The sequence below is a fragment of the Chiloscyllium punctatum genome, chromosome 8 (genome assembly GCF_047496795.1).
Source record: "Chiloscyllium punctatum isolate Juve2018m chromosome 8, sChiPun1.3, whole genome shotgun sequence".
Taxonomy (NCBI): domain Eukaryota; kingdom Metazoa; phylum Chordata; class Chondrichthyes; order Orectolobiformes; family Hemiscylliidae; genus Chiloscyllium; species Chiloscyllium punctatum.
The window spans coordinates 15,994,482-16,015,147 of record NC_092746.1 but is presented as its reverse complement, the minus strand read 5'-3'; the positions used below and the strand labels follow the sequence as shown (position 1 = coordinate 16,015,147).

At 40.2% G+C, this 20,666-nt stretch overlaps 1 protein-coding gene across 2 annotated transcripts in view; it reads left to right on the top strand.

The window, feature by feature from the left end:
* Positions 1 to 20,666, top strand: part of ankhb (ANKH inorganic pyrophosphate transport regulator b) — a 121,428-nt gene that overhangs the window by 49,483 nt on the left and 51,279 nt on the right. For both annotated transcript variants that reach the window (XM_072575190.1, XM_072575189.1), the window contains exons 6-8: positions 5,848 to 5,982; positions 7,521 to 7,613; positions 11,697 to 11,783. In XM_072575190.1, the coding sequence (XP_072431291.1) occupies positions 5,848 to 5,982; positions 7,521 to 7,613; positions 11,697 to 11,783 (315 nt within the window). The remainder of the gene's footprint in view (positions 1 to 5,847; positions 5,983 to 7,520; positions 7,614 to 11,696; positions 11,784 to 20,666) is intronic.

Here is a 20,666-nt window from a genome sequence, read left to right as displayed (position 1 = left end):
AAATCAAGATAATCCCAGCAATGGTGACAATGAAGTGTTTTTCAAATTCAAGTTTTTTTAAAATAAACTTGAATGGCTCATATGTAACCTTGCCTGGTCTGCCTGCCTTGTGACTCCAGACCCACACTAGTGTGGTTGACGTTTAACTCTTCTCTGAAATGGCCCAGGAAGCAACTTGTTAGGCAACAAGTGCTAACCTGACAGCAATGCCAAAATCTAATGGAAAAGTAAATGTTTCACTAGAAAAAGTGACTCTTATATGTCAGCCTCCTATCCAAAAAAAAATCTAATCACTTGCTGTTTTCGAGGAGAAAGTGAGGACTGCAGATGCTGGAGATCAGAGCTGAAAATGTGTTGCTGGAAAAGCGCAGCAGGTCAGGCAGCGTCCAAGGAACAGGAGAATCGATGTTTCGGGCATAAGCCCTTCTTCAGGAGTTCCTGAAGAAGGGCTTATGCCCGAAACGTCGATTCTCCTGTTCCTTGGATGATGCCTTACCTGCTGCGCTTTTCCAGCTACACATTTTCAGCTCTGCTGTTTTCTGTCAGCTTGCCAACTTTATATTTATGCTGCTACTGCCATGTTAATCCATGAGTTTTGATACGTCTGGCAATCATACTTATATTGGATTTTATTAGATCACATAAACCACCTTAAATCACATTACTCTCATAAACCCTGTATTATTTCATTAAGAACTCAATTGGTTAGGGAAATGTCTTCATCAAATCCATGCTGAAATAGCTAATTAATTTGTGTGTGTGCAAGTCACTGTTTAATTTTGGTCCTAGACTATTGTTATCCTCCACTGAGGTTAAACTGATTGATCTGTAAAGCTAAATACACCTTGTATTGAAGAAAGGTACAACATTTGCAATTCTCACCATTTTCTGGGATCACACCCCAAGGAAAACTTGAAGTTTATTGGCCAGCACCTCTGCAATTTTTATCCTTCCTTCCCTCTGCATCACATCCAGTTTTGGTGACTTACCAACTTAATTACATACTTCATAAAATGAGAACCCATTGCATTGGATGTAGCATGTTAGCATGGACAGAGGATTGACTAATAGAAGGCTGAGGTTTGGGATAAAGGGGCAGTTTCAGGATTCAAATCCGTAACTCATGGCGTGTCACAGGGATCAATGCTGGGGCCATAATTATTTACAACCAATGTTAATGACTGAGGTGATGGAAGTAAATGTATTATTGCCAAGTTTGCTAATGACACAAAAGTAAATGTCAAGGCAAATGGTGAAGATGACAGTCTGCAGAGGGATATGGACATGTTAGGCAAGTGGGGGAAAAAACTCAGCAAATAGAATATAATGTGGGGAAAATATGAGGTTGTGCACTTTAGCAGGAAGAATAGAAGAGCTGAGTATTATTTAAATGAAAAAGACTCCAGAAAGCTGCAGCGTTGAGGAATTTGGAGGAACTTAATGCATAAATCATAGCATGTTAGCATTCAGGTTCAGCGGTTACTATGGAAGGCAAATGAAATGTTAGCCTTTATTAAAAGGTAGTGAAGTTTGTAAGCAGGAAAGTCTTGCTAAAACTTTACAAGACACTTGTTTGATAACATCGAGAATACGGTGAATAGTTTTTGTCCTCTTCTGTAACGAAAGATACACTAGCATTGGAGGCTGTTGAGATGTTTCACTAGGTCCATCTTGGATATGGACTGACTGACTTATGAGGAGAGGTTGAGTAGATTGGCCTTTACACATTGGAGTTTAGAAGAATGAGTGGCAAGTTTGAGAATGAGCCTTTTGTGGGCTTGACTGTGTTGATGTTGAGAGGTTGTTTCCCTTGTGAGAAAGTCTAGGATCTAATCTGAGTAAGGAGTTGCCCAGTTGAGACAGATGAGGAAGAATTTCTTCTCTGAGCACAGTGAATCTGTGGAATTCTTTACCACAGGGAGCTGTTGAGGCTGGGTGGGTATGTATATTCAAGGTTGAGATAAACAGATTTTTAACATGCCTGTCTTTGTCTGTGGGGAAAAGGTATGAAAATAAATTGAGAATGACGAGATCATCCATGATCTCATTGACTGGCAAAACAAAATAATTGGGCTGAATGGTCTGCTGCTTTCTCATGTCATGTGATCTTATGATTTTAACTGCCCTGCCTGGGAAACATGGTGATGGAATGCTAATGTAGGCTTCGCTAACTCTTTAGTGGAGTGACTACTATGTGACAACCAGATTACTGTTGTTTTGAACAGGGCTAACATTTAGTGCTTCATGCACAAAGTGTGGATTGGGGGGGTCTTCATGTTCAACTGATTCTCCATTTCCATTGATGAGAGAGCTAACCACACCAAGTTCCAATCTTAAACTCCAAACTCTGTTTAAGAGCTGACTGGTGAATTTCTCACTGAATCACTGTCCTCTCTCTACTGAAGTCCAACCCCACCAGAAGCAGCAGGCCAATCAGAGTCGAGTGTGGGGTGCTGGAAAAGCACAGCAGATCAGGCAGCATCAGAGGAGCAGGAGAATCGACATTTCGGGCAAAATCCCTTCATCCCTAATGAAGGGCTTTTACCTGAAACGTCAATTCACCTGCTCCTCGGATGCTGTCTGACCTGTGCTTTTCCAGCACCACACTCTCTCAAATCTCCTCTCCAGCATCTGCAGTCCTCCCTTTCGCCTAGCCAGCCAATCAGACACCAGCAGTTTCTGGATCCTAGAGATTGTCACTAGAGGTCCAAGTTTTAGGGGATTAACCAGCAAGAAAAGTGTTTTTTTACCTTTTTTGTTAGTGGGTGGTGTGGTTGGGAATTGGGAGGAATTCCACCCATTGTTGTTCTTGATCCCAGATTAGTTCAACTAATTAATACAATTGGAGGCCCTTCCTCTAACGCCACAGACAGGACAGCCTCTCCCTTGTTGGGAAGGCAGGTAATCAGGCTTGTAGCAAAGCAATGGCTTTGAGGTTGATCATTTGATGGCCTTAATTGGTGGTGAGCCAAAAAGGTTCAAAAGTATTCTCTCGCATTTAATTACTTGGGTGCTGAGAACATAGAGCAGGAATGGGCCCTTCAGCCTACAATGTTGTGCCGAACATGATGCTAAATGCAACAAATCCTTTCTGTTTGCCCTTAGTCCATATCCATCTATTCCTGTGCTTATCTAAAAGTCTCTAAAATGTCCTTATTGTATCAGCTTCAACCACCACCCCGGCAGTGCATTCCAGACTCCTACCACTGTGTTTAAAAAAAACCTGCTCCTCACATCTCCTTTGAACATTCCCCCTCTCACCTTAAATGCATGCCCTCCTATTATTCAAGATTTCAACTCGATGGAAAAGATTCTGACTACCAACATAAAATTATGCATCTCATAATTTTACAAACTTCTATCAAGTCTCCCCTCAGCCTCTGCTGCTCAACAGCAAACAAGCTGAGTGTTTCTAGCCTCTCCTTGGTATACTTCATCTGCATCCTTTCCAAAGCCTCCACATCCTTCCTGTAATGTGGCAACCAGAATTGAACATAATTCTCCAAAGTCTTTTAAAGCTGCAACATGACATCCTGACACTTATACTCAATTACCTGACCAATAAAGGCAAGCGTGCCATTCTTTACCATCCTATCTACTTGTGTGACCAATTTCCGACAGCGATGGATTTGAACCCCAAATCCTTCTGTACATCAATGCTGTTCAGAGTTCTGCTGTTAATTGTATACTTTTCCTTAACATTTTGATCTCCCAAAGCGCAGCACCTCTCACTTAAACTCCATTTGCCATTTCTCCACCCATATCTGTGACTGATCTATGTCCCGCTGCATCCTTTGACAACAATGTGGACGTGCTGGTGTTGGACTGGGGTGGACAAAGTAAGAAATCGCGTGACATCAGGTTGTGGTCCAGCAAGTTTATTTGAAAGCACAAGTTTTTGGAGCCCCTGCTCCTTCCTCAGGCAGCTAGTGAGAGAGAATACATTGGACGCAGAAGTTATAAGTAAAAGATCAAAGGGTCATACTTATGAAGTATTGAACAAACTAGATGGCTATTAAGCCTTTAATCGATTAGATTGAGGGTGCAGGTTTCAATTGATTTAATGTAAACCTTAGAATTTCTTGCAAGTCACTGCCCCAAGACAACTTCAGGTTTTATCAGAATAAAGGTGACAATGCTGGTTAGACTGCTTTTATTTCCAAAGTAGGAATTTATAAACTGCCGTATTGACTGGCTGTGTCTGCAGATTGTGCTTTTTATACAAAACATAATGCATCTGCAAATGCAAATTAATCCCATAGATGTGTGCATGAGTATGAAGGAGATTATGCCTGAGAGAGTGACTGCGAATGTGTGTACGAGAGGGGGTCTGTGGAGGTGTGTCCATGTATATGAGCATGTGTAGTGTGGTGGGATCACCTGTAGTGTGACATGAACCCAAGATCCCAGTTGTAGACATCCTCATGGCTATCAGCCCCTGCTCGGCAACTCTGCATTGATGCATCCCCTGAGGATGGGGGGGATACTCTCGAGAATGCACACCCACCCCCACACTCTCCCTCCATCTCCCTCACACTTACTCACTCACCCGCACATTTTTTTTAAATCTATAGGATGAATTTGTATTTGCGGATACATTCTATTTTGTTCAAAAAGTACACTGTCAGTAGGCAGTCAGTCAATATGGCATTTTATAAATTCCTACTTTGGAAATAAAACCAGTCTGACAGATACAAACAGACTTGAAACATGGCCTTAAAATGTATAAAATACATTGTCTGACCAGAGGTATTAGCTTCTGATAAAATCTGAGGATATCTTGCAGCAGTGACTTGAGAGAAATTCTCGGGTTTATATATTAATCATTCAAACCATGCATGTCCATTCTAATGATTAAAGAATTAATAGCATCTAGGTTTGTTCAATACAATCACATAAATTGTGACCCTTTGATCTTTTATAAATTGTGTCCAAAGTATACTCTGTCCTTTGACAACCTTCTACATCAATCTTTGTATTATTTGCAAACTTACTAACCTGCCCATCTACCTTTTCATCTAAGTCATTTATATGTCTCACAAACAGCAGAGATCCAGTACAGATCCCTGCAGAACACCACTAGTCACAGATCTCCAACCTGAAAAACACCCTTCCACTACTACGCTGTCTTCTATGGGCAAACCAATTCTGAATCCATACAGCCAAGTCTATGTGGATTCCATGTATCTTTAATCTTCTGGATGAGCCTACCATGTGGGACCTTGTCAAAAGCCTTACTAAAATCCATGTAAACAACATCCACTTCTCTACCCTCATCAATCACCTTTGTCACCTCCTCAAATAATTCAATCAAGTAAGACATGACCTGCTCTGCACAAAGCCATGTTGACTGTCCCTAATTAGGCCATGTTTTTCTAAATGTGCATAAATTCTATCCCTACGAATTCTTCCCAACCACCGGTGAGAGACTCCCTAGTCTATATTTTCCTGGATTATCCCTATTTTCTTTCTTGAACAGAGGAACAACATTAGCTACTCAGCAGTCCTCTGGAACCTGTCCAGTGGCTAGAGAGGATACAAAGATCTTGGTCAACGCCCCAGCAATCTCCTCTCTCTCGCCTCTCTGAAACCTGGGGTAGATACCATTGGCCCCTGAGGACCTATCCACCTTAATGCTCTTCAAGAGGTCAAACATCACTACTTTCTTGATCTCAAATGCTCCAGCATATTACATCAAGAAACAGTGTGTATCTCTGTCTCTGTGTGCTGCCTAGCCAAATTATTTGCCTTACTTGCCATCTCCAAGAATGGGATAATAATACCCAAAGTACGTATAATTTCCCATTCATTTATATTGGATCTAAACTTTAACTTTTGACATTGTAGGGTGAGGCCACTATAAAAAAGATGCTGGCCTTTTGGTGGCCTTTGGCCTTGATTCTGGCAACTCAGCGAATAAGCAGACCCATTGTCAACTTGTTTGTTTCTCGTGACCTGGGAGGTAGTCCAGCAGCCACAGAGGTGAGTTTATCTCAATTTACCTGAAATATTTTTACTTACTGCTTTAAAGTTATGACTTTGTAAATTCGTAATTCAGATGCAGAGTCCTTGGACAAACCTAATGCAGGTACACTTTTACCTATCCCCAGTCAGCGGTAACAGAACATGTTGGTGATTGCAAGCAGTGTTTTTCATCCATCTTGGCGTATTGCATATATGTGAATTAGTGGTGCCAGAAAAGCACAGCAGGTCGGGCAGCATCCAAGGAGCAGGAAAATTGACATTTCGGGCAAAAGCCCTTCATTAGGAATTGTGAATGCTGTTGCCAGTTATAAAGGATTGATAATTTATTTTTATGAATAAAATCTGGACTTTGTTGCATCTAGGATGGTCTCTAGCATTGTTTTTAATAAAATAAGCACTACCTTCATGGAAAAAGAATTAAGTAAGCCTTTTATAAGTTCAAGTTTGTTTACTAATGCATGATTCCTCAAATTGCCACCAACACACAGACATTATCATTGTGGCATACTCATGTGGTTACAGCTCATCTGTCTCTTTTCTGAACGTCAACAAAAGAGATGTCAGCCATCTCCACATGTCTGTGCCACTGTATAAATAACACTCAATAGCTGTTTGGAAAGATTGACCAATTGATATAATGTGTTCTGCTCAAGCATTTGAGAAATAATTAGGAATATAGCTATAACATTAATTACTTATACAGACAACTTCAGCATTTAGAACTGGGAACTATGATGTAACAATTACTAAGTTAGTGTTAAAGCAGCACCAGAATTGATTCTGATTCATTATCGTGTAAATGTTGCATGCTGAAGTAGAGTTGTAACATCTTTTAAATCAATTAGTTATTTCAAAAATGTGAATACAAAAATGAAGAAGAAAATTGAAGTAAAATAAATGGGGTTAATTTCAGTGTCCACAGGTTCTTTTGTTTGTTCCTTGAAGGTGATTTTTTTTTTTGAGGTTTGAGAAATGCGGAGGGTTTACAAGAGTGACTTCTGTATGGCTACAGTTGCAAGAGGTCTATTACGTGTATGGTGATATTTCTCCTGTGCAAAAAAAAAACTATTTTTACACTTAAGAGGAAGGGGTGGGAGGGTAGGTTTGGATCACCTTTACCCTTCCAATGAAAAGACTTATGTCTTGAGTGATGCTTGAGGAGTCTGTGTTTTATTAGGTAGATATTTGCAAACAAGTCTAATTCTGCAAGATGACCTCCAACCAACCTCCAGAGAAAGCAATGGTCAGGCATGATATTTTCTTGCCAGCAGCTTTTTTTTCCTAGACAGTCTATAGTCTATGAAACAATTAAGTGAATAATGTCTAATTTACTGGAGGAAATTTTTACTTAACGTGTTGATGACAGGAACCTGAAAATCAGATATTGGACAGGCAATTCACAATCACCAACTTATTACTTGCAAACAACTGAAAATTACCCTTTGTTTTCAGAAATATCTGAATATATGGGAATGTTGTATATCAAACCTTTTGAAAATTGAATGACTTTTTTTTTGCTTTCATTTCACTTTCAGGCTGTTGCTGTTTTAACGGCCACATATCCAGTGGGCCACATGCCTTATGGTTGGCTGACTGAGCTCCGTGCTGTTTACCCTGCTTTTGACAAGGTAATCCTGGACATGGCAAATGAATGAACAGTCAACAAGAAAAACCAGAACAAAAAATACAATTACTAACAGTGAAATACTTAAAGCAAGCTGTGCAAATTGGTAGTTACAATATAGACACTTATAATGTTATGTTAAATATTGTGTAGCATCTGATTATGGCAACCTGGCTGCTTGAGAAATGTGAACTGATCATTATTAACAGGTACAGAGGAACTTCTATTATCCAAATAATTCCGAATAATCGACTGTCGGGCAACGTAGTTTAACCAAGCATTGGGACCTTACAATCTTGCCGGATAATTATTTTCGGATAATCGAATGACAGATAATAGAGGTTTCTCTGTATATCACTCAAAAGGTGGTACGTGTATGGAATGAGCTGCTAGAGGAAGTAGAACATAGAACATAGAAAAATACAGCGCAGTACAGGCCCTTTGGCCCTCTGTTGCGCCGATCCAAGCCCACCTAACCTACAACTAGCCCACTATCCTCCATATGCCTATCCAATGCCCGTTTAAATGTCCATAAAGAGGGAGAGTCCACCACTGCTACTGGCAGGGCATTCCATGAACTCTCAACTCGGAGTAAAAACTCTACCCCTAACATTTGTCCTATACCTACCACCCCTTAATTTAAAGCTATGCCCCCTCGTAATAGCTGACTCCATACGTGGAAAAAGGTTCTCATGGTCAACCCTATCTAAACCCCTAATCATCTTGTACACCTCTATCAAGTCACCCCTAAACCTTCTTTTCTCCAATGAAAACAGCCCCAAGTGCCTCAGCCTTTCCTCATACGATCTTCCTACCATACAAGGCAACATCCTGGTAAACCTCTTCTGCACCCGTTCCAGTGCCTCCACATCCTTCCTATAGTATGGAGACCACAACTGCACACAATACTCCAGATGCAGCCACACCAGAGTTTTATACAACTGCAACATGACCTCAGGACTCCGGAACTCAATTCCTCTACCAATAAAAGCCAGTACGCCATATGCCTTCTTCACAGCACTATTTACCTGGGTGGCAACTTTCAAAGATCTGTGTACATGGACACCAAGATCCCTCTGTTCATCCACACTACCAAGTATCCGACCATTAGCCCAGTACCCCATCTTTTTGTTACTCATACCAAAGTGAATCACCTCACACTTATCCACATTGAACTCCATTTGCCACCTTTCTGCCCAGCTCTGCAGCTTATCTATATCCCGCTGTAACCTGCCACATCCTTCCTCACTGTCAACAACTCCACCAACTTTCGTATCATCTGCAAACTTGCTCACCCAACCTTCTAGCCCCTCCTCCACGTCGTTTATAAAAATGACAAACAGCAATGGTCCCAAAACAGATCCTTGCGGAACACCGCTAGTAACTGCACTCCAAGATGAACCTTTACCATCAACTACTACCCTCTGTCTTCTTCCAGCCAGCCAATTCCTAATCCAAACCTCCAACTCGCCCTCAATGCCATACTTCCGTATTTTTTGCAGTAGCCTACCATGGGGAACCTTATCAAACGCCTTACTAAAATCCATATACACCACGTCTACCGCTTTACCCTCGTCCACCTCCTTAGTCACCTTCTCAAAGAATTCAATAGGGTTTGTGAGGCACGACCTGCCCTTCACAAAACCATGCTGACTATCCTTGATCACATTATTCCTATCCAGATGTTCATAAATCCTATACCTTACAATTCTCTGTAAGACTTTGCCCACAACAGAAGTGAGGCTCACCGGCCTATAGTTACTAGGGTTATCCCTACTCCCCTTCTTGAACAAGTAGTGGAGGCTGGGACAATTACAACACTTAAAAGGCATTTAGATGGGTATATGAATAGGAAGAGTATAGAGGGATATGGGCCGGGTGCTGGCAAATGGGACTAGATTAGGTTGGGATATCTGGCCGGCATGGACGAGTTAAACCGAAGGGTCTGTTTCCATGATGTTCACCTCTATGACACTCTATGCTAATTAGTTCATTTTTTTAATGAAATATTTTGACTAAAGATGAAGATTGCAGAATGTGGTAATAATCTTAAAAGTACTGCCTGTAAAGGGTGCTAAGAAGTAGAAACACTCAACATTAAAGAAGTAGTTAGAAATAGACTTATGATGCCAAGGCCTACAAAGCTGGCTGTGGGCCAAGTACTAGAAAATGAGATTATAATAGGTGGCTTGTTTTTGACTGGCATGAACACAATGGTTGGAAGGGCCTTCTCCTGTTCTGGAGATTGGTATGACTCTTGATTGAAAACAAAAGTATCAAATCTGTTATTGGAATTTGTTTTATTACAATGCAAGTGCAAATAACCCTTTTATTTTTGAAAGCATTTAAAAATGCATGAATCATTCTGAAATTTAATTTTTGTTTCAAAGTTCAACCTTTGGATTAGAATATGGCAAGCAATTCCAGTATTATTCGGCTTTCCAAAGAGCCCAAGAGAAAATATGGTCATCACCATCTTGAACTGTTACATTCTATGTGGTATAGGTAGTGGTTTCAGTAATGACGTGATTCAATTGCCTTTTGTTTCAGAGGATGGTTAAGACTCAAAAACATTGCTGAGAATAGTGAGTCACAAATGGGATAGTCAGTAAAAGCTGATGACTTAAAGGACTCAAAATAGCAAACTGGTGAAACCAATATCTTAAGTTCCCAATGTTGAATTGAATTTATTGTCACGTGTACCAAGGCACAGCGAAAAGTTTTGTCTTGCAAGCAATACGAGCAAATCACAGGCTTAAGTAGCATAGATAGTAAATAGTTGGTAAACAGCAGCCAAAACAAAAACACAAGTACAGGCCAATGTTAAGAGTTTGAGAGTCCACTCAGTATTCTAACATCAGTAGGCTAGAAACTGTTGCAAAACCGGCTGGTGTGTGTGTTTAGGCTCCTGTATCTTCTCCCCAATGGTAGAGGCTGTAGAAAAACATTGCCAGGGTGGGATGGATCTTTGAGAATGCTGGCGGCCTTTCCTTGATGGCAGCCTTTCCTTGACAGTGGGCCTGGTAAATGGATTCTATAGATGGGAGGTTGGCCTTTGTGATTGTCTGGGCCGAGTTCACCACTCTCTGTAACCATCTCCAGATGTTACGCAAGGTCAATGTGAAAACATAATGTAAGATTTTTACTTGAAAATAACAGCAAAAACTGAAAAGGTGGTGGAATACTTGAGTTGCATGGATTGAAAGACCTGTTAGTAGTTAGTAGTTAGTTTCATGCAATATGCACAACACGAGGTAGTATTTGCTGCTAATCTCAAATCAAGCTCTACTGTTTCCTTCTGTGCCCTCCTATAATTTCTAAATTTAGACAATAAATTGAGACAAATATACAGAAACAAAACTTCAAAAATTTCAGTGCGTTGCAGGCTACTCATACAGCAAGTGTTGACTGCTGTAAAATTCAAATGCCCTCCATATTAGCTGTGGTATCACTCAGGTGGACTCAAACTGTCCCTAGCTGTACTGCTTCCACTTGGCCAATATTGAAGATTTAGGAGTCAGTGCCTTGTAATGACACCATTATAGATCTGCAATGAGGTTACTGACTGCATTTCCTCTGCAGTAAGCAATTTCTCATCCAAAAGTGATGTGTTCTCAAATCTATCATTCTTACTAACCTTGAGTAAAACAATTTTTACATTTTGTTTCTTCATGTCCATACAGCTTTGCAGCTATTTGTGCCTTGCATATGTTATTTTAAGTTTGTGACTTTAAGATTTCCTGCCAAGAACTGAACATCATGGCGACAGCACTGGCACTACCATATATTGCTATGATTTATACATGCCTTGCACACCACAGTCTGTCCTGCACCCAGAAATGTTGCCTTCACAATTGCCAATTTGCTTACCAACACTGAGGTTTCTAAGAAAATGCATTCAGGCGGCGGGTGTTCAAATGTTTTTCTAGTAATTTTACTATAACCTCTAAATGTTTGAGCTTTTTGAGAAGTTGAGAATTATGATTGTCGTAAATTGTCTTCAATAAGAATGGATATTTCAAATTCCTGGATTTTATTACTATAAGATGAAGCTCGAAACTGAGTTTCTTTTTTCCATTTATCACAGAACAACCCAAGCAATAAACTTGGGCACATCATCAATAAGTCACATATCAAGAGATTTACTTTCACTTGTTTGGCTGTCTCTGTCACAGTAAGTATACATCCTTCAAAATGTTTTTTTGTTTATTCTGAATTAATCTGTTAATGTTGGGAGTTTTAAAAAATAATTCCATTTATTTTTGGAACAGGTATGCCTGCAGTTTGTTTTTATTGAAACATTTGACCAGGGTATTAAAACCAATGGTAAACGTGTTATATTTGCTAACTCTTCAAAATAGGAAGAGTAGTAGATAATTAAAACTGCAAAATAAATGTGCAAACAGACTGAGTTATTGATTTGAAGAGATTAGATTAGATTAGATTACAGAGTGTGGAAACAAGCACTTCGGCCCAACAAGTCCACACTGACCCTCCAAAGAGCAACCCACCCAGACCCATTCCCCTACATTTACCCCTTCACCTAACACTATGGTCAATTTAGCATAGCCAGTTCACCTGACCTGCACATCTTTGGACTGTGGGAGGAAACCGGAGCACCCAGAGGAAACCCACGTAGACACTGGGAGAAGGTGCAAACTCCCGCCTCTGGCAACTGTCTGTGTGGATGATTAAATGCAATTGCTGTATGTAAAATCCTACATACAAGGGCAGTATGGTCCAGGAAGAAGTTGAATCTCAATGTATATCAAATGCTATAGCTATGATACATTTAAAATGAATGCTTCCTAAGAAGAGCTGAAAAATGTGTTGCTGGAAAAGCACAGCAGGTCAGGCAGCATCCAAGGAGCAAGAGAATCGGCGTTTCGGGCATAAGCCCTTCTTCAGGAAGATCCCTGAAGAAGGCCTTGTGCCCGAAACGTCGATTCTCCTGCTCCTTGGATGCTGCCTGACCAGCTGTGCTTTTCCAGCAACACGTTTTTCAGCTCTGATCTCTAGCACCTGCAGTCATCACTTGCTTCCTAAGAAGATAAAATCAGAATATGTAGCTGGAATGAATAGAAAAGTAAGTGATTATCTAAAATAGGGACATTACCTTAGTGTTCATTGTACATTTTATCTGGTTTTGATTGGTAGTTGGAAATTATTTACTACTTTAATAACAGCATTGAATTCAAATAAAAGCAAATGGTTTGGATATGTTATGACTGTGGACCAGACCACTAAATTTGTTATGGTGTGAGATCCCACATACTTATTAATAGAATAAAGCCACAAATTGCATAATTTTGCAGAAGCAATAATAAACTTTACTTTAAAAAGTATACAAACAGTAATAAGGTATCCCTCTCACAGCTTATATTCTAACATCCATAATTAACATGAATCATAGATGAACTGTGGTCAAACGCCTCACCAAGCACAACAAATAACCAATATAGTAAAAACAGATCCTGTGGATTTCTCAGCAACCCCAACACATTGCCACGGTGGGCAATTAGTTCTCATTAAAATACTTTACATTCAGATATCTGGCTTTCCAAACTCCCTAAAGTCACCCCACCATGGGCTGCCTCAGTGGTTGGTTGCTTTAGCAGTGCGTGATGGGACTGCCGTTCGTCATTCCTGAAATTGTGCTCTCTTGAACTCTGGATGTTGCACTCTAGTGCCTATTCTTGTGCACAATGGCAGGACAAGTAAATATGGTAGTTAGAGGCAAGCATTCCATTTGTCTTATCAGTTGTGGCGTAGATTATGAGAACAGGGAAGTTATGTTCAGAGCTTAAAGGACTTTGATTAGGCCACAGCTGGAGTGCTCTATGCAGTTCTGGTCACCGCACTAGAAGAAGGATGTGATTGCACTGGACAGGCTGCAGAGAAGGTGCACTAGGATGTGCCTCGTATCAAGTTAAACTTGATAAGTTCACGTTGCTTTCTTTAGAGCAGAGAAGGTTGAGAGTGGAAATCTGATTGAGCTGTATAAGGTTATAACAGGCATGGACAAGTTGGAAAGGAAACAGCTCTTCCCCTTTAGTCGAAGGGTCAATAACAAAGGCACATAATTTTAATGTGAAAGGAAGGAAATTCAGAGGGGATTTGAGGAAAAGCGTATTTGTTGTGAAGGTGGTGGGAATTTGGAATGCCCTGCCTGGAAGTTTAAAAGGTACTTGGATGAGAACTTGAAATAATGTTCTAGGCTATGGTCCATGTACTGAGAAGTGGGGTTAGTGTAGATTTAGAGTAGTTTTGTTGGTGCTAACTTGATGGGCTGGAGGGCCTCTTCTGTACTGTCTGATTCTGTACACGAAATGGCAGGAAAATTGAATACTTACTTTAAGTATGTCTTCACAGAAGACAAAGGTTAGGGAAATAAGGATGGAATTGGATGAAATTTATTTTAATAAGAAAATGGTGCTAGGATAATTAATGAGGTTAGAGGCTGACAAATCACCAGGGTCTGATGATCTACATACTCTGAGTACTTGAGGACGTGGTCCTGAAAATGTTAGATGCATTAATGGAGCAGTTCCTACAGATCAGCAGTAACAAATGTAACACCGCTATTTCAAAAGGGAGGGAGAGAAAACATTAGAATTATAGATCAGTTAGCCTAGTGTGAGTGATGGGTTAAATGGCATCATGGGTTTATAAGAGGCAAATCATGCTTTCAAAATCCACTTGTGTTTTGAGGATACAACTAGTGAAAAAGAGAGAGCCAGTGGTTGTGGTGTATTTGGATTTTTAGAAGTCTTTTGTTAAAGTCCCTTAATCATAGAATCCCTCCAACATGGAAGCAGGTCATTCGGCCCATCGAGTTCACACCAATTCTCTGAAGAGCATCCCACTCAGACCCCGATCACCCTAGTCCTGTAACCCTGCATTTCCCATGGCTAACCCACCTAGCCTGCACATCACTGAACACTACGAGCAATTTAGCATGGCCAGTCTACTTAACATGCACATCTTTTGGAGGTTAGTAGACAAAATTAAGGCACATGGGATCGTGTGCAATACATTAACATGGATTGAGAACTGATTGACTGATAGGTAGGAAACAGTGTGAGAATAAATAGATGTTTATGCAAGTAATAGGTAGTCACTAGTGAGCTACTGCAAAGATCAGCTATTCACAATGTATATAAGTGACCTGGATGCAGGACACAAATGTAGCATTTCCAACTTTGCTGACAATACAAAACAAATCCTGGGCAGGATTGTAATTTGTAAGGAGGCTTCAACGTGATTTAGATATTGTGTGTAGGCAAACACATGGCAGATGAGTGTATATATAGGTAAATGTGAAGTTATGCATTTGGATATGAAAAACAGATGGGAAGCGCATTATTTATCTGATGCTAAATTGGGAAATACTGTTTGTAAGAGAGATTTTATTTAACAGTACCAATGCAGAGCTTTTCATGACTGCAAATGACCAAAGTGACTTTTCTACCATTATATGCATGATCAAAGTTAACATACAGATGGCAGATTAAACACATTGATCACTGCACTTAGTTCACAGTATGTATTCCCATTGTAAGCTGCTCAATGTTGAGAGAGCTAAATTATAATGCATACCTTCCAGCTCTATGCAGAAACATAATTTTGTGGAATAGCAAGAAGTTGGAAACCTACCAGGTGTGCAGTCCTGAGGAAATGTTAAATACCATTACTTTTAGCCAGCCTTTAGATACAAAGTTGTTGACAGCACTGAAAACTATACTGAATTATACCAGGTCAGAAACGAAATCAGCTCCAAGCAGCTGCTGATTGGTAAGACCACATTACACTGTCAGTGATTTCTGCTTATGGTATCCTCGCACTTAAGTACACATTTTAATGTCTTCTGAGTGAGCAACTTCTTCACTTTATGCAGATTATAAGTTGTTTGACTGGAAAAATCCTTAAAGCTGAGTTTTGTTAATTATAGGATTTGCCCATAGTCTGGATAAACATGTTATACAAACAAGCCATTGAGTTCTTGACTGATTTTTATAGTGTTTAGGATGTAGATAACAACAGGAATCCGCATAATGCATGCATGTAGCATAACAAGGACATGACTTTCATGGAATTGCTGAACAAATTGATCAAAACTTAAATTATAAACTGAAACGATTACAATAAGATGCATAGTAAAAGAAAATTACATTGCAGGAAGCAGCACAAATTGAAGGTTTGACTTTTTCAAAAATATGAAACTCACTCTTCAAATGTCTTTTAAAATGTCAGGGTAGCACATAGTAATGACATCATAATAAGAGGCTACTTGAAAATGTGGTCAAGTAAGTTGAACATGGGGTCAGTAAATTTTAATGGCTTGATATACATGGCTGGATTCTCTGTCTGCAAAGTGTCAACTTTAAAGTGTCACTTTAAACCCAATAAGGAAGAAAAAATTTTTGATTCTAATTTTAGAAAATGAAGTGAGTCAAATAGAATAACATTTGAGAAATAGTGATCATAATGTAGTTAGGTTTAGAAAAATGAATGAAAGGACATGGAAAAATCAGGCATAAAACTGCAAAACTGGATATGGGCTAGTTTCTGAGAATTGAAGAGATCAGGCATAGGTGGATTTGAATCGGAAATCCATCAGCAAATAGTCTGGAAGCCCTTTAAAGGGGAGGTGAATAGAGTACAGAAAAGAATGTACCCTGTGAGAGAAAGGAAAATGATGCAAGGCTAGAGTTTCATGAGTAATTAAAGAAATAAAAGTTCATATAAAGTGAGAAAAAAGGCTAATTGCAAAAGTTCATAATATAGGAGACCGCCAAGCAGCAAATGGGAAATACAGAATTGTAACAAAGGGAATAGAAGGATGTAGAGACAATGAGAATGTATAACCTCACAAAATATATTTTACAAAAATCTTGTTAATAAGAAGTTGAAGGAGGTGTGATGCTGCTTAGAGACCGAAGTTATTGATCTTTATTGTGGAGAGGGTGTCTGAGGTTCTAAATAAATACCTATTAATTCCTCTCAAGAGAGCGAGGAAAAGGATACTGCCAATATGGCAGTAAAGGGGGTGATGAGAACTATTTTGGATCGGATAAAATTGATTAAAAGGAGCTGCAGGGACATTTTTATTAAAGAGAGATGAGAAAGCCTTATTTTTTTTTTTAAAGAAAAAAACACCGAGAGCATTTTTTGTTTTGCGCACTGATTTCATGTGTGGAATTAACTTCCAGTGGAAGTGGTGAATATGGGTACAAATACAATGTTTAAAAGGCATTTCTCATGCATGTACTTAATTAAATGTTTGGAGGGATATGGGCCAAGCACAAATGTGGGGCTAATTTAGTTTGGAATTATGGTCAGCATGGATTGGTTGGACCGAAGGGTCTGTTTCCGTGCTGTATGGTTCTGACTTTGCAGTATTCCATTTTCAGACGGTGTTCTGATAGTGTTGTTTGTAAATAGTGGAACTTACTCAAGGGGTGTTTTTGTTTTCGTTCTCTTCCTGCACATTAGCCAAAATTGTATTGTGACTGCATGCTCACTGTTTTCTTTAAACACAATGCCATCCACTTTCCAGACCGAGTCGCGCTCTCCCACTCATTGCTTTCCCCTCCTTCCTGCTCAGAACTTACCTCTCTCAACTTGTTGCTCCCTTCCATTTGCTGCTGCACTTAACACTTCCCTCTCCATAACACTTGTTGTTTCCTCTTCTGAAACTGTAACTATCCTTGAACCTCTTGTCACCTTACGCTCTCTTGCTTGCTCACTCCCTACTGTTCACTACCCCACCTGCCTTGCACTTACAAAGCAAAAAAAAGAGTAATAGTCAAATTAGCAGCTATTACCAACCAATTAACTTACAGCATTCATGATGTCATTCTTCGCTTTGTGCTGGACTCCTGATTATAGGTTTCAATTTATCCTGTTAAAGAGAACAATCAGCCAGCAAAGCAAGAAAAAAAGCACCTCTTCCCCTCTGCACCTAATTCCCAGATTGTTCTAAAGTTTCCGGGCTATGATCTTTCTTTCCTAATCGTGCAAAGCTTACTGTCTCTGTATCTCATAATCCTGTGCATCCAACTCCCCCCTTTGTTCTAAGGAAAACAACCTCTTCCTATCTAAAGCATTTCATTGCTGAAACACTCCAGCTCAAGGTCTGGTGCATCTTCTCTTCACTTTTTCTGGTGCAATCACATTCTTCCTCTGGTGTGGTAATCAAAACTGAACACAGTTCTCCAACTGTGACCTAGCTAACATCTTATACAGCTTCATCATAACCTCTCTGCTGTTGAATTTAATGACTTGGCCATTAAAGGCAAGTGTCCTATCTGATTTCTCAACCACCTTTAACTACTTGTCCTGTTGTCTTCAATGATCTGTGCGCATGCACATCAAAATCTTCAGAGATTTTCTTGTACTTTCTCAGGTCTGCCATTCATATACTACTTTGCCTTGTTACTCCTAAATACATCACCTCAGACTTTTCAGGATTAAATTACATTTGCCATTGTTCTGCTCATCTGACCAGCCCATCCATATCATCCTATATGTTAAGGCTTTCCTCCTTCCTAACAATTACCGTATCACCAACTTTGTTATCTGCAAACTTACTGATAAAGTGTACACTCATGTGGAGATTATTAATGTGTAGGTATATAACAAACAGCAAGATATCTAGCATCAAACCCTATAGTATACCACTGGTTCAAGTTTACAGTCACAAAAACAAGTTTTGTCCTTTGCGTTCTGCCAGTAAACCAATTTTGAATCCAAATTGCCTTGGATACTTAACTCTTAGCTTTTCTTGAACAGTCTTCCATATGAGAACTTGTGAAAATCTTTGTCCATGTAGACTCCATCCACTACACTACCCTCACATCTAGTTACGTCCTTAAAAAACATAAACTCCCTATGACAGAGCCATGCTGACTATCCTTGTTTAATCTTTGCCTCTTGTAGTGGCAATTAATTCTGTTCCTCAAAGATTCTTCCTATAGTTTGTCTACCATTGATGTTAGATTTACTAGCCTATAGTTCCTTGGTTTGTCCTTATCATCCTTCACCATGCACATAGTGGGAGGGGAATGAAAAGGAAACACTTCTGAGGGTGCATAGGTGGCAAGCTGAAACATTTTGAAGATACAAATGCATTTCATAAACACGTGTTTTACAGCTGTCATTTTCTCTTCCAAAGTGCGTTATCTCATACCTATCAGAGTTATAATCTATCTGCCACTGATCTGACCAATCTTCTTATATCCACCTGTGACAGAACACATCCCTGCTCACTGCGCTTTCCACAAACTTACTTATCACCTCCACCATTCTTATCTATATCATTAATGAAAACTACAAACAATCGAGCATTAATCCCTGTGGTATGCCACTGCACACCAGGCGCCAGTCACACAAACCTGTTTTCTATCACCACCCTCTGTCTCTTGTCACTGACTGATTTTGAATGCTGCTTGCCAAGTTACCCTGAATTCAATGAGTTTTTACTTTGTAATTTCCTAATGTCCTTGGCGGGGATATTTCTTTGAATGATTAGGGGTGCGGCAGGGGAATTGGGATCCAGAGGAGTAGGGCAGTAGATGCAGAAATTTGAGGAAGAGGTAGAAACCAAGGCAAACCTGACTAAGAACAGGAACCGGCAGGGAAGCGCTACTGAGAAGAGCAGGGGAGGTGGTGGGAAATGCATGAGTTTCAATGTGAGAAGTATAATCGGCAAGGGAGATGAACTTGGAGCTCTGGTTAGTACTTGGAACTGTGACATTATTGCAATTACAAAGACTTGGCTGAAAGAGGGACAGGACTGGCAGCTGGATGTTTCAGGTGTGATAGGGGATATAAAAGGGGTGTGGGGGAGTTGCATTACTAGTAAAGGAGCACCTCGACTGTACAGAGGGAGGTTACAGCGAGATAATGCTGAATGAGCAGATTATCAGTAATGTGTGCTGTTCCAATTGTACACCAATGATTGATATATTATGGTCACTAATACATTTGGATTTGGAGCATTCCAACTAAGAAAGCCATGGATTGCCTGTGCATGAGCCTGTGGCATAAGGACCTTTTTTATCCTGTTGAATGCGGCACAAGTCATCATCCAGATTTAGTAGGTGATTGTAAGGATTGTATTATTACTGATGCCATGCTATCCCAACTCTGACATCATCCAAGAAAGGCAACATTGAGTGCAAGAGAATGTTGGTAAATACTAGGTAAAAACAATGATTGCAGATGCTGGAAACCAGATTCTGGATTAGTGGTGCTGGAAGAGCACAGCAGTTCAGGCAGCATCCAAGGAGCTTCGAAATCGACGTTTTGGGCAAAAGCCCTGCAGTTCAAGAGGAGATGAAATCTCTGTGCGCTTGTGTAGCCCATGAGATCTTGGATTGTTTGTCAGTAGTGACCCACAAGTGCTACTTTTAAGTCATGTGATTACATCTGCTTCACAGAAGTGACTTCAATACCCAATGACATGGACAGGACGTCTTGTGACAAAGATTTATATCCCCCATGGCTTGGACACTGCATGCACTTTGTATACAGGGTACTATGACTGCAGATGACTTCACGTTGTACTGTGGAAGTGTCTGATCAATGCCATTGCCCCTTGAAGGACCTCATCTCACTCAAGTGTGGCTTATGTGCTGGGACAGGAAGACACACTTACTTCGCCCACTCCAGGTGTAGTCGCAGGCATTTTCCATTTCCTTTGTGCCTTTACACAGAATGTAACCAGTCACTGCCCAAGGGGCATAAACCGAAATCTTGGTGACTGTCACCTGAGGTGGAACCCTGGGGAAGCAAATGGAGTTGCCAGGCACCAGCTCTGACTTCCACTGTTTTCCAGTTCATATCGAGCATGTGAGAGAATTGAAATACATGTCTGTAAGAGAGGATTTGGTATTCATGGCATGAAAGTAGGCCTTTGGCAGCTAACTCGTTGCAATTCTCATTTTGCCATTCAAAACCTTGTTGCAGAATCAGACTTTTTTTTTTAAGAATTGACATCAATTTCTGCCAGTCTCTCCATTTTCCCCAGCTGACTCTCACCATGGCCTATCAT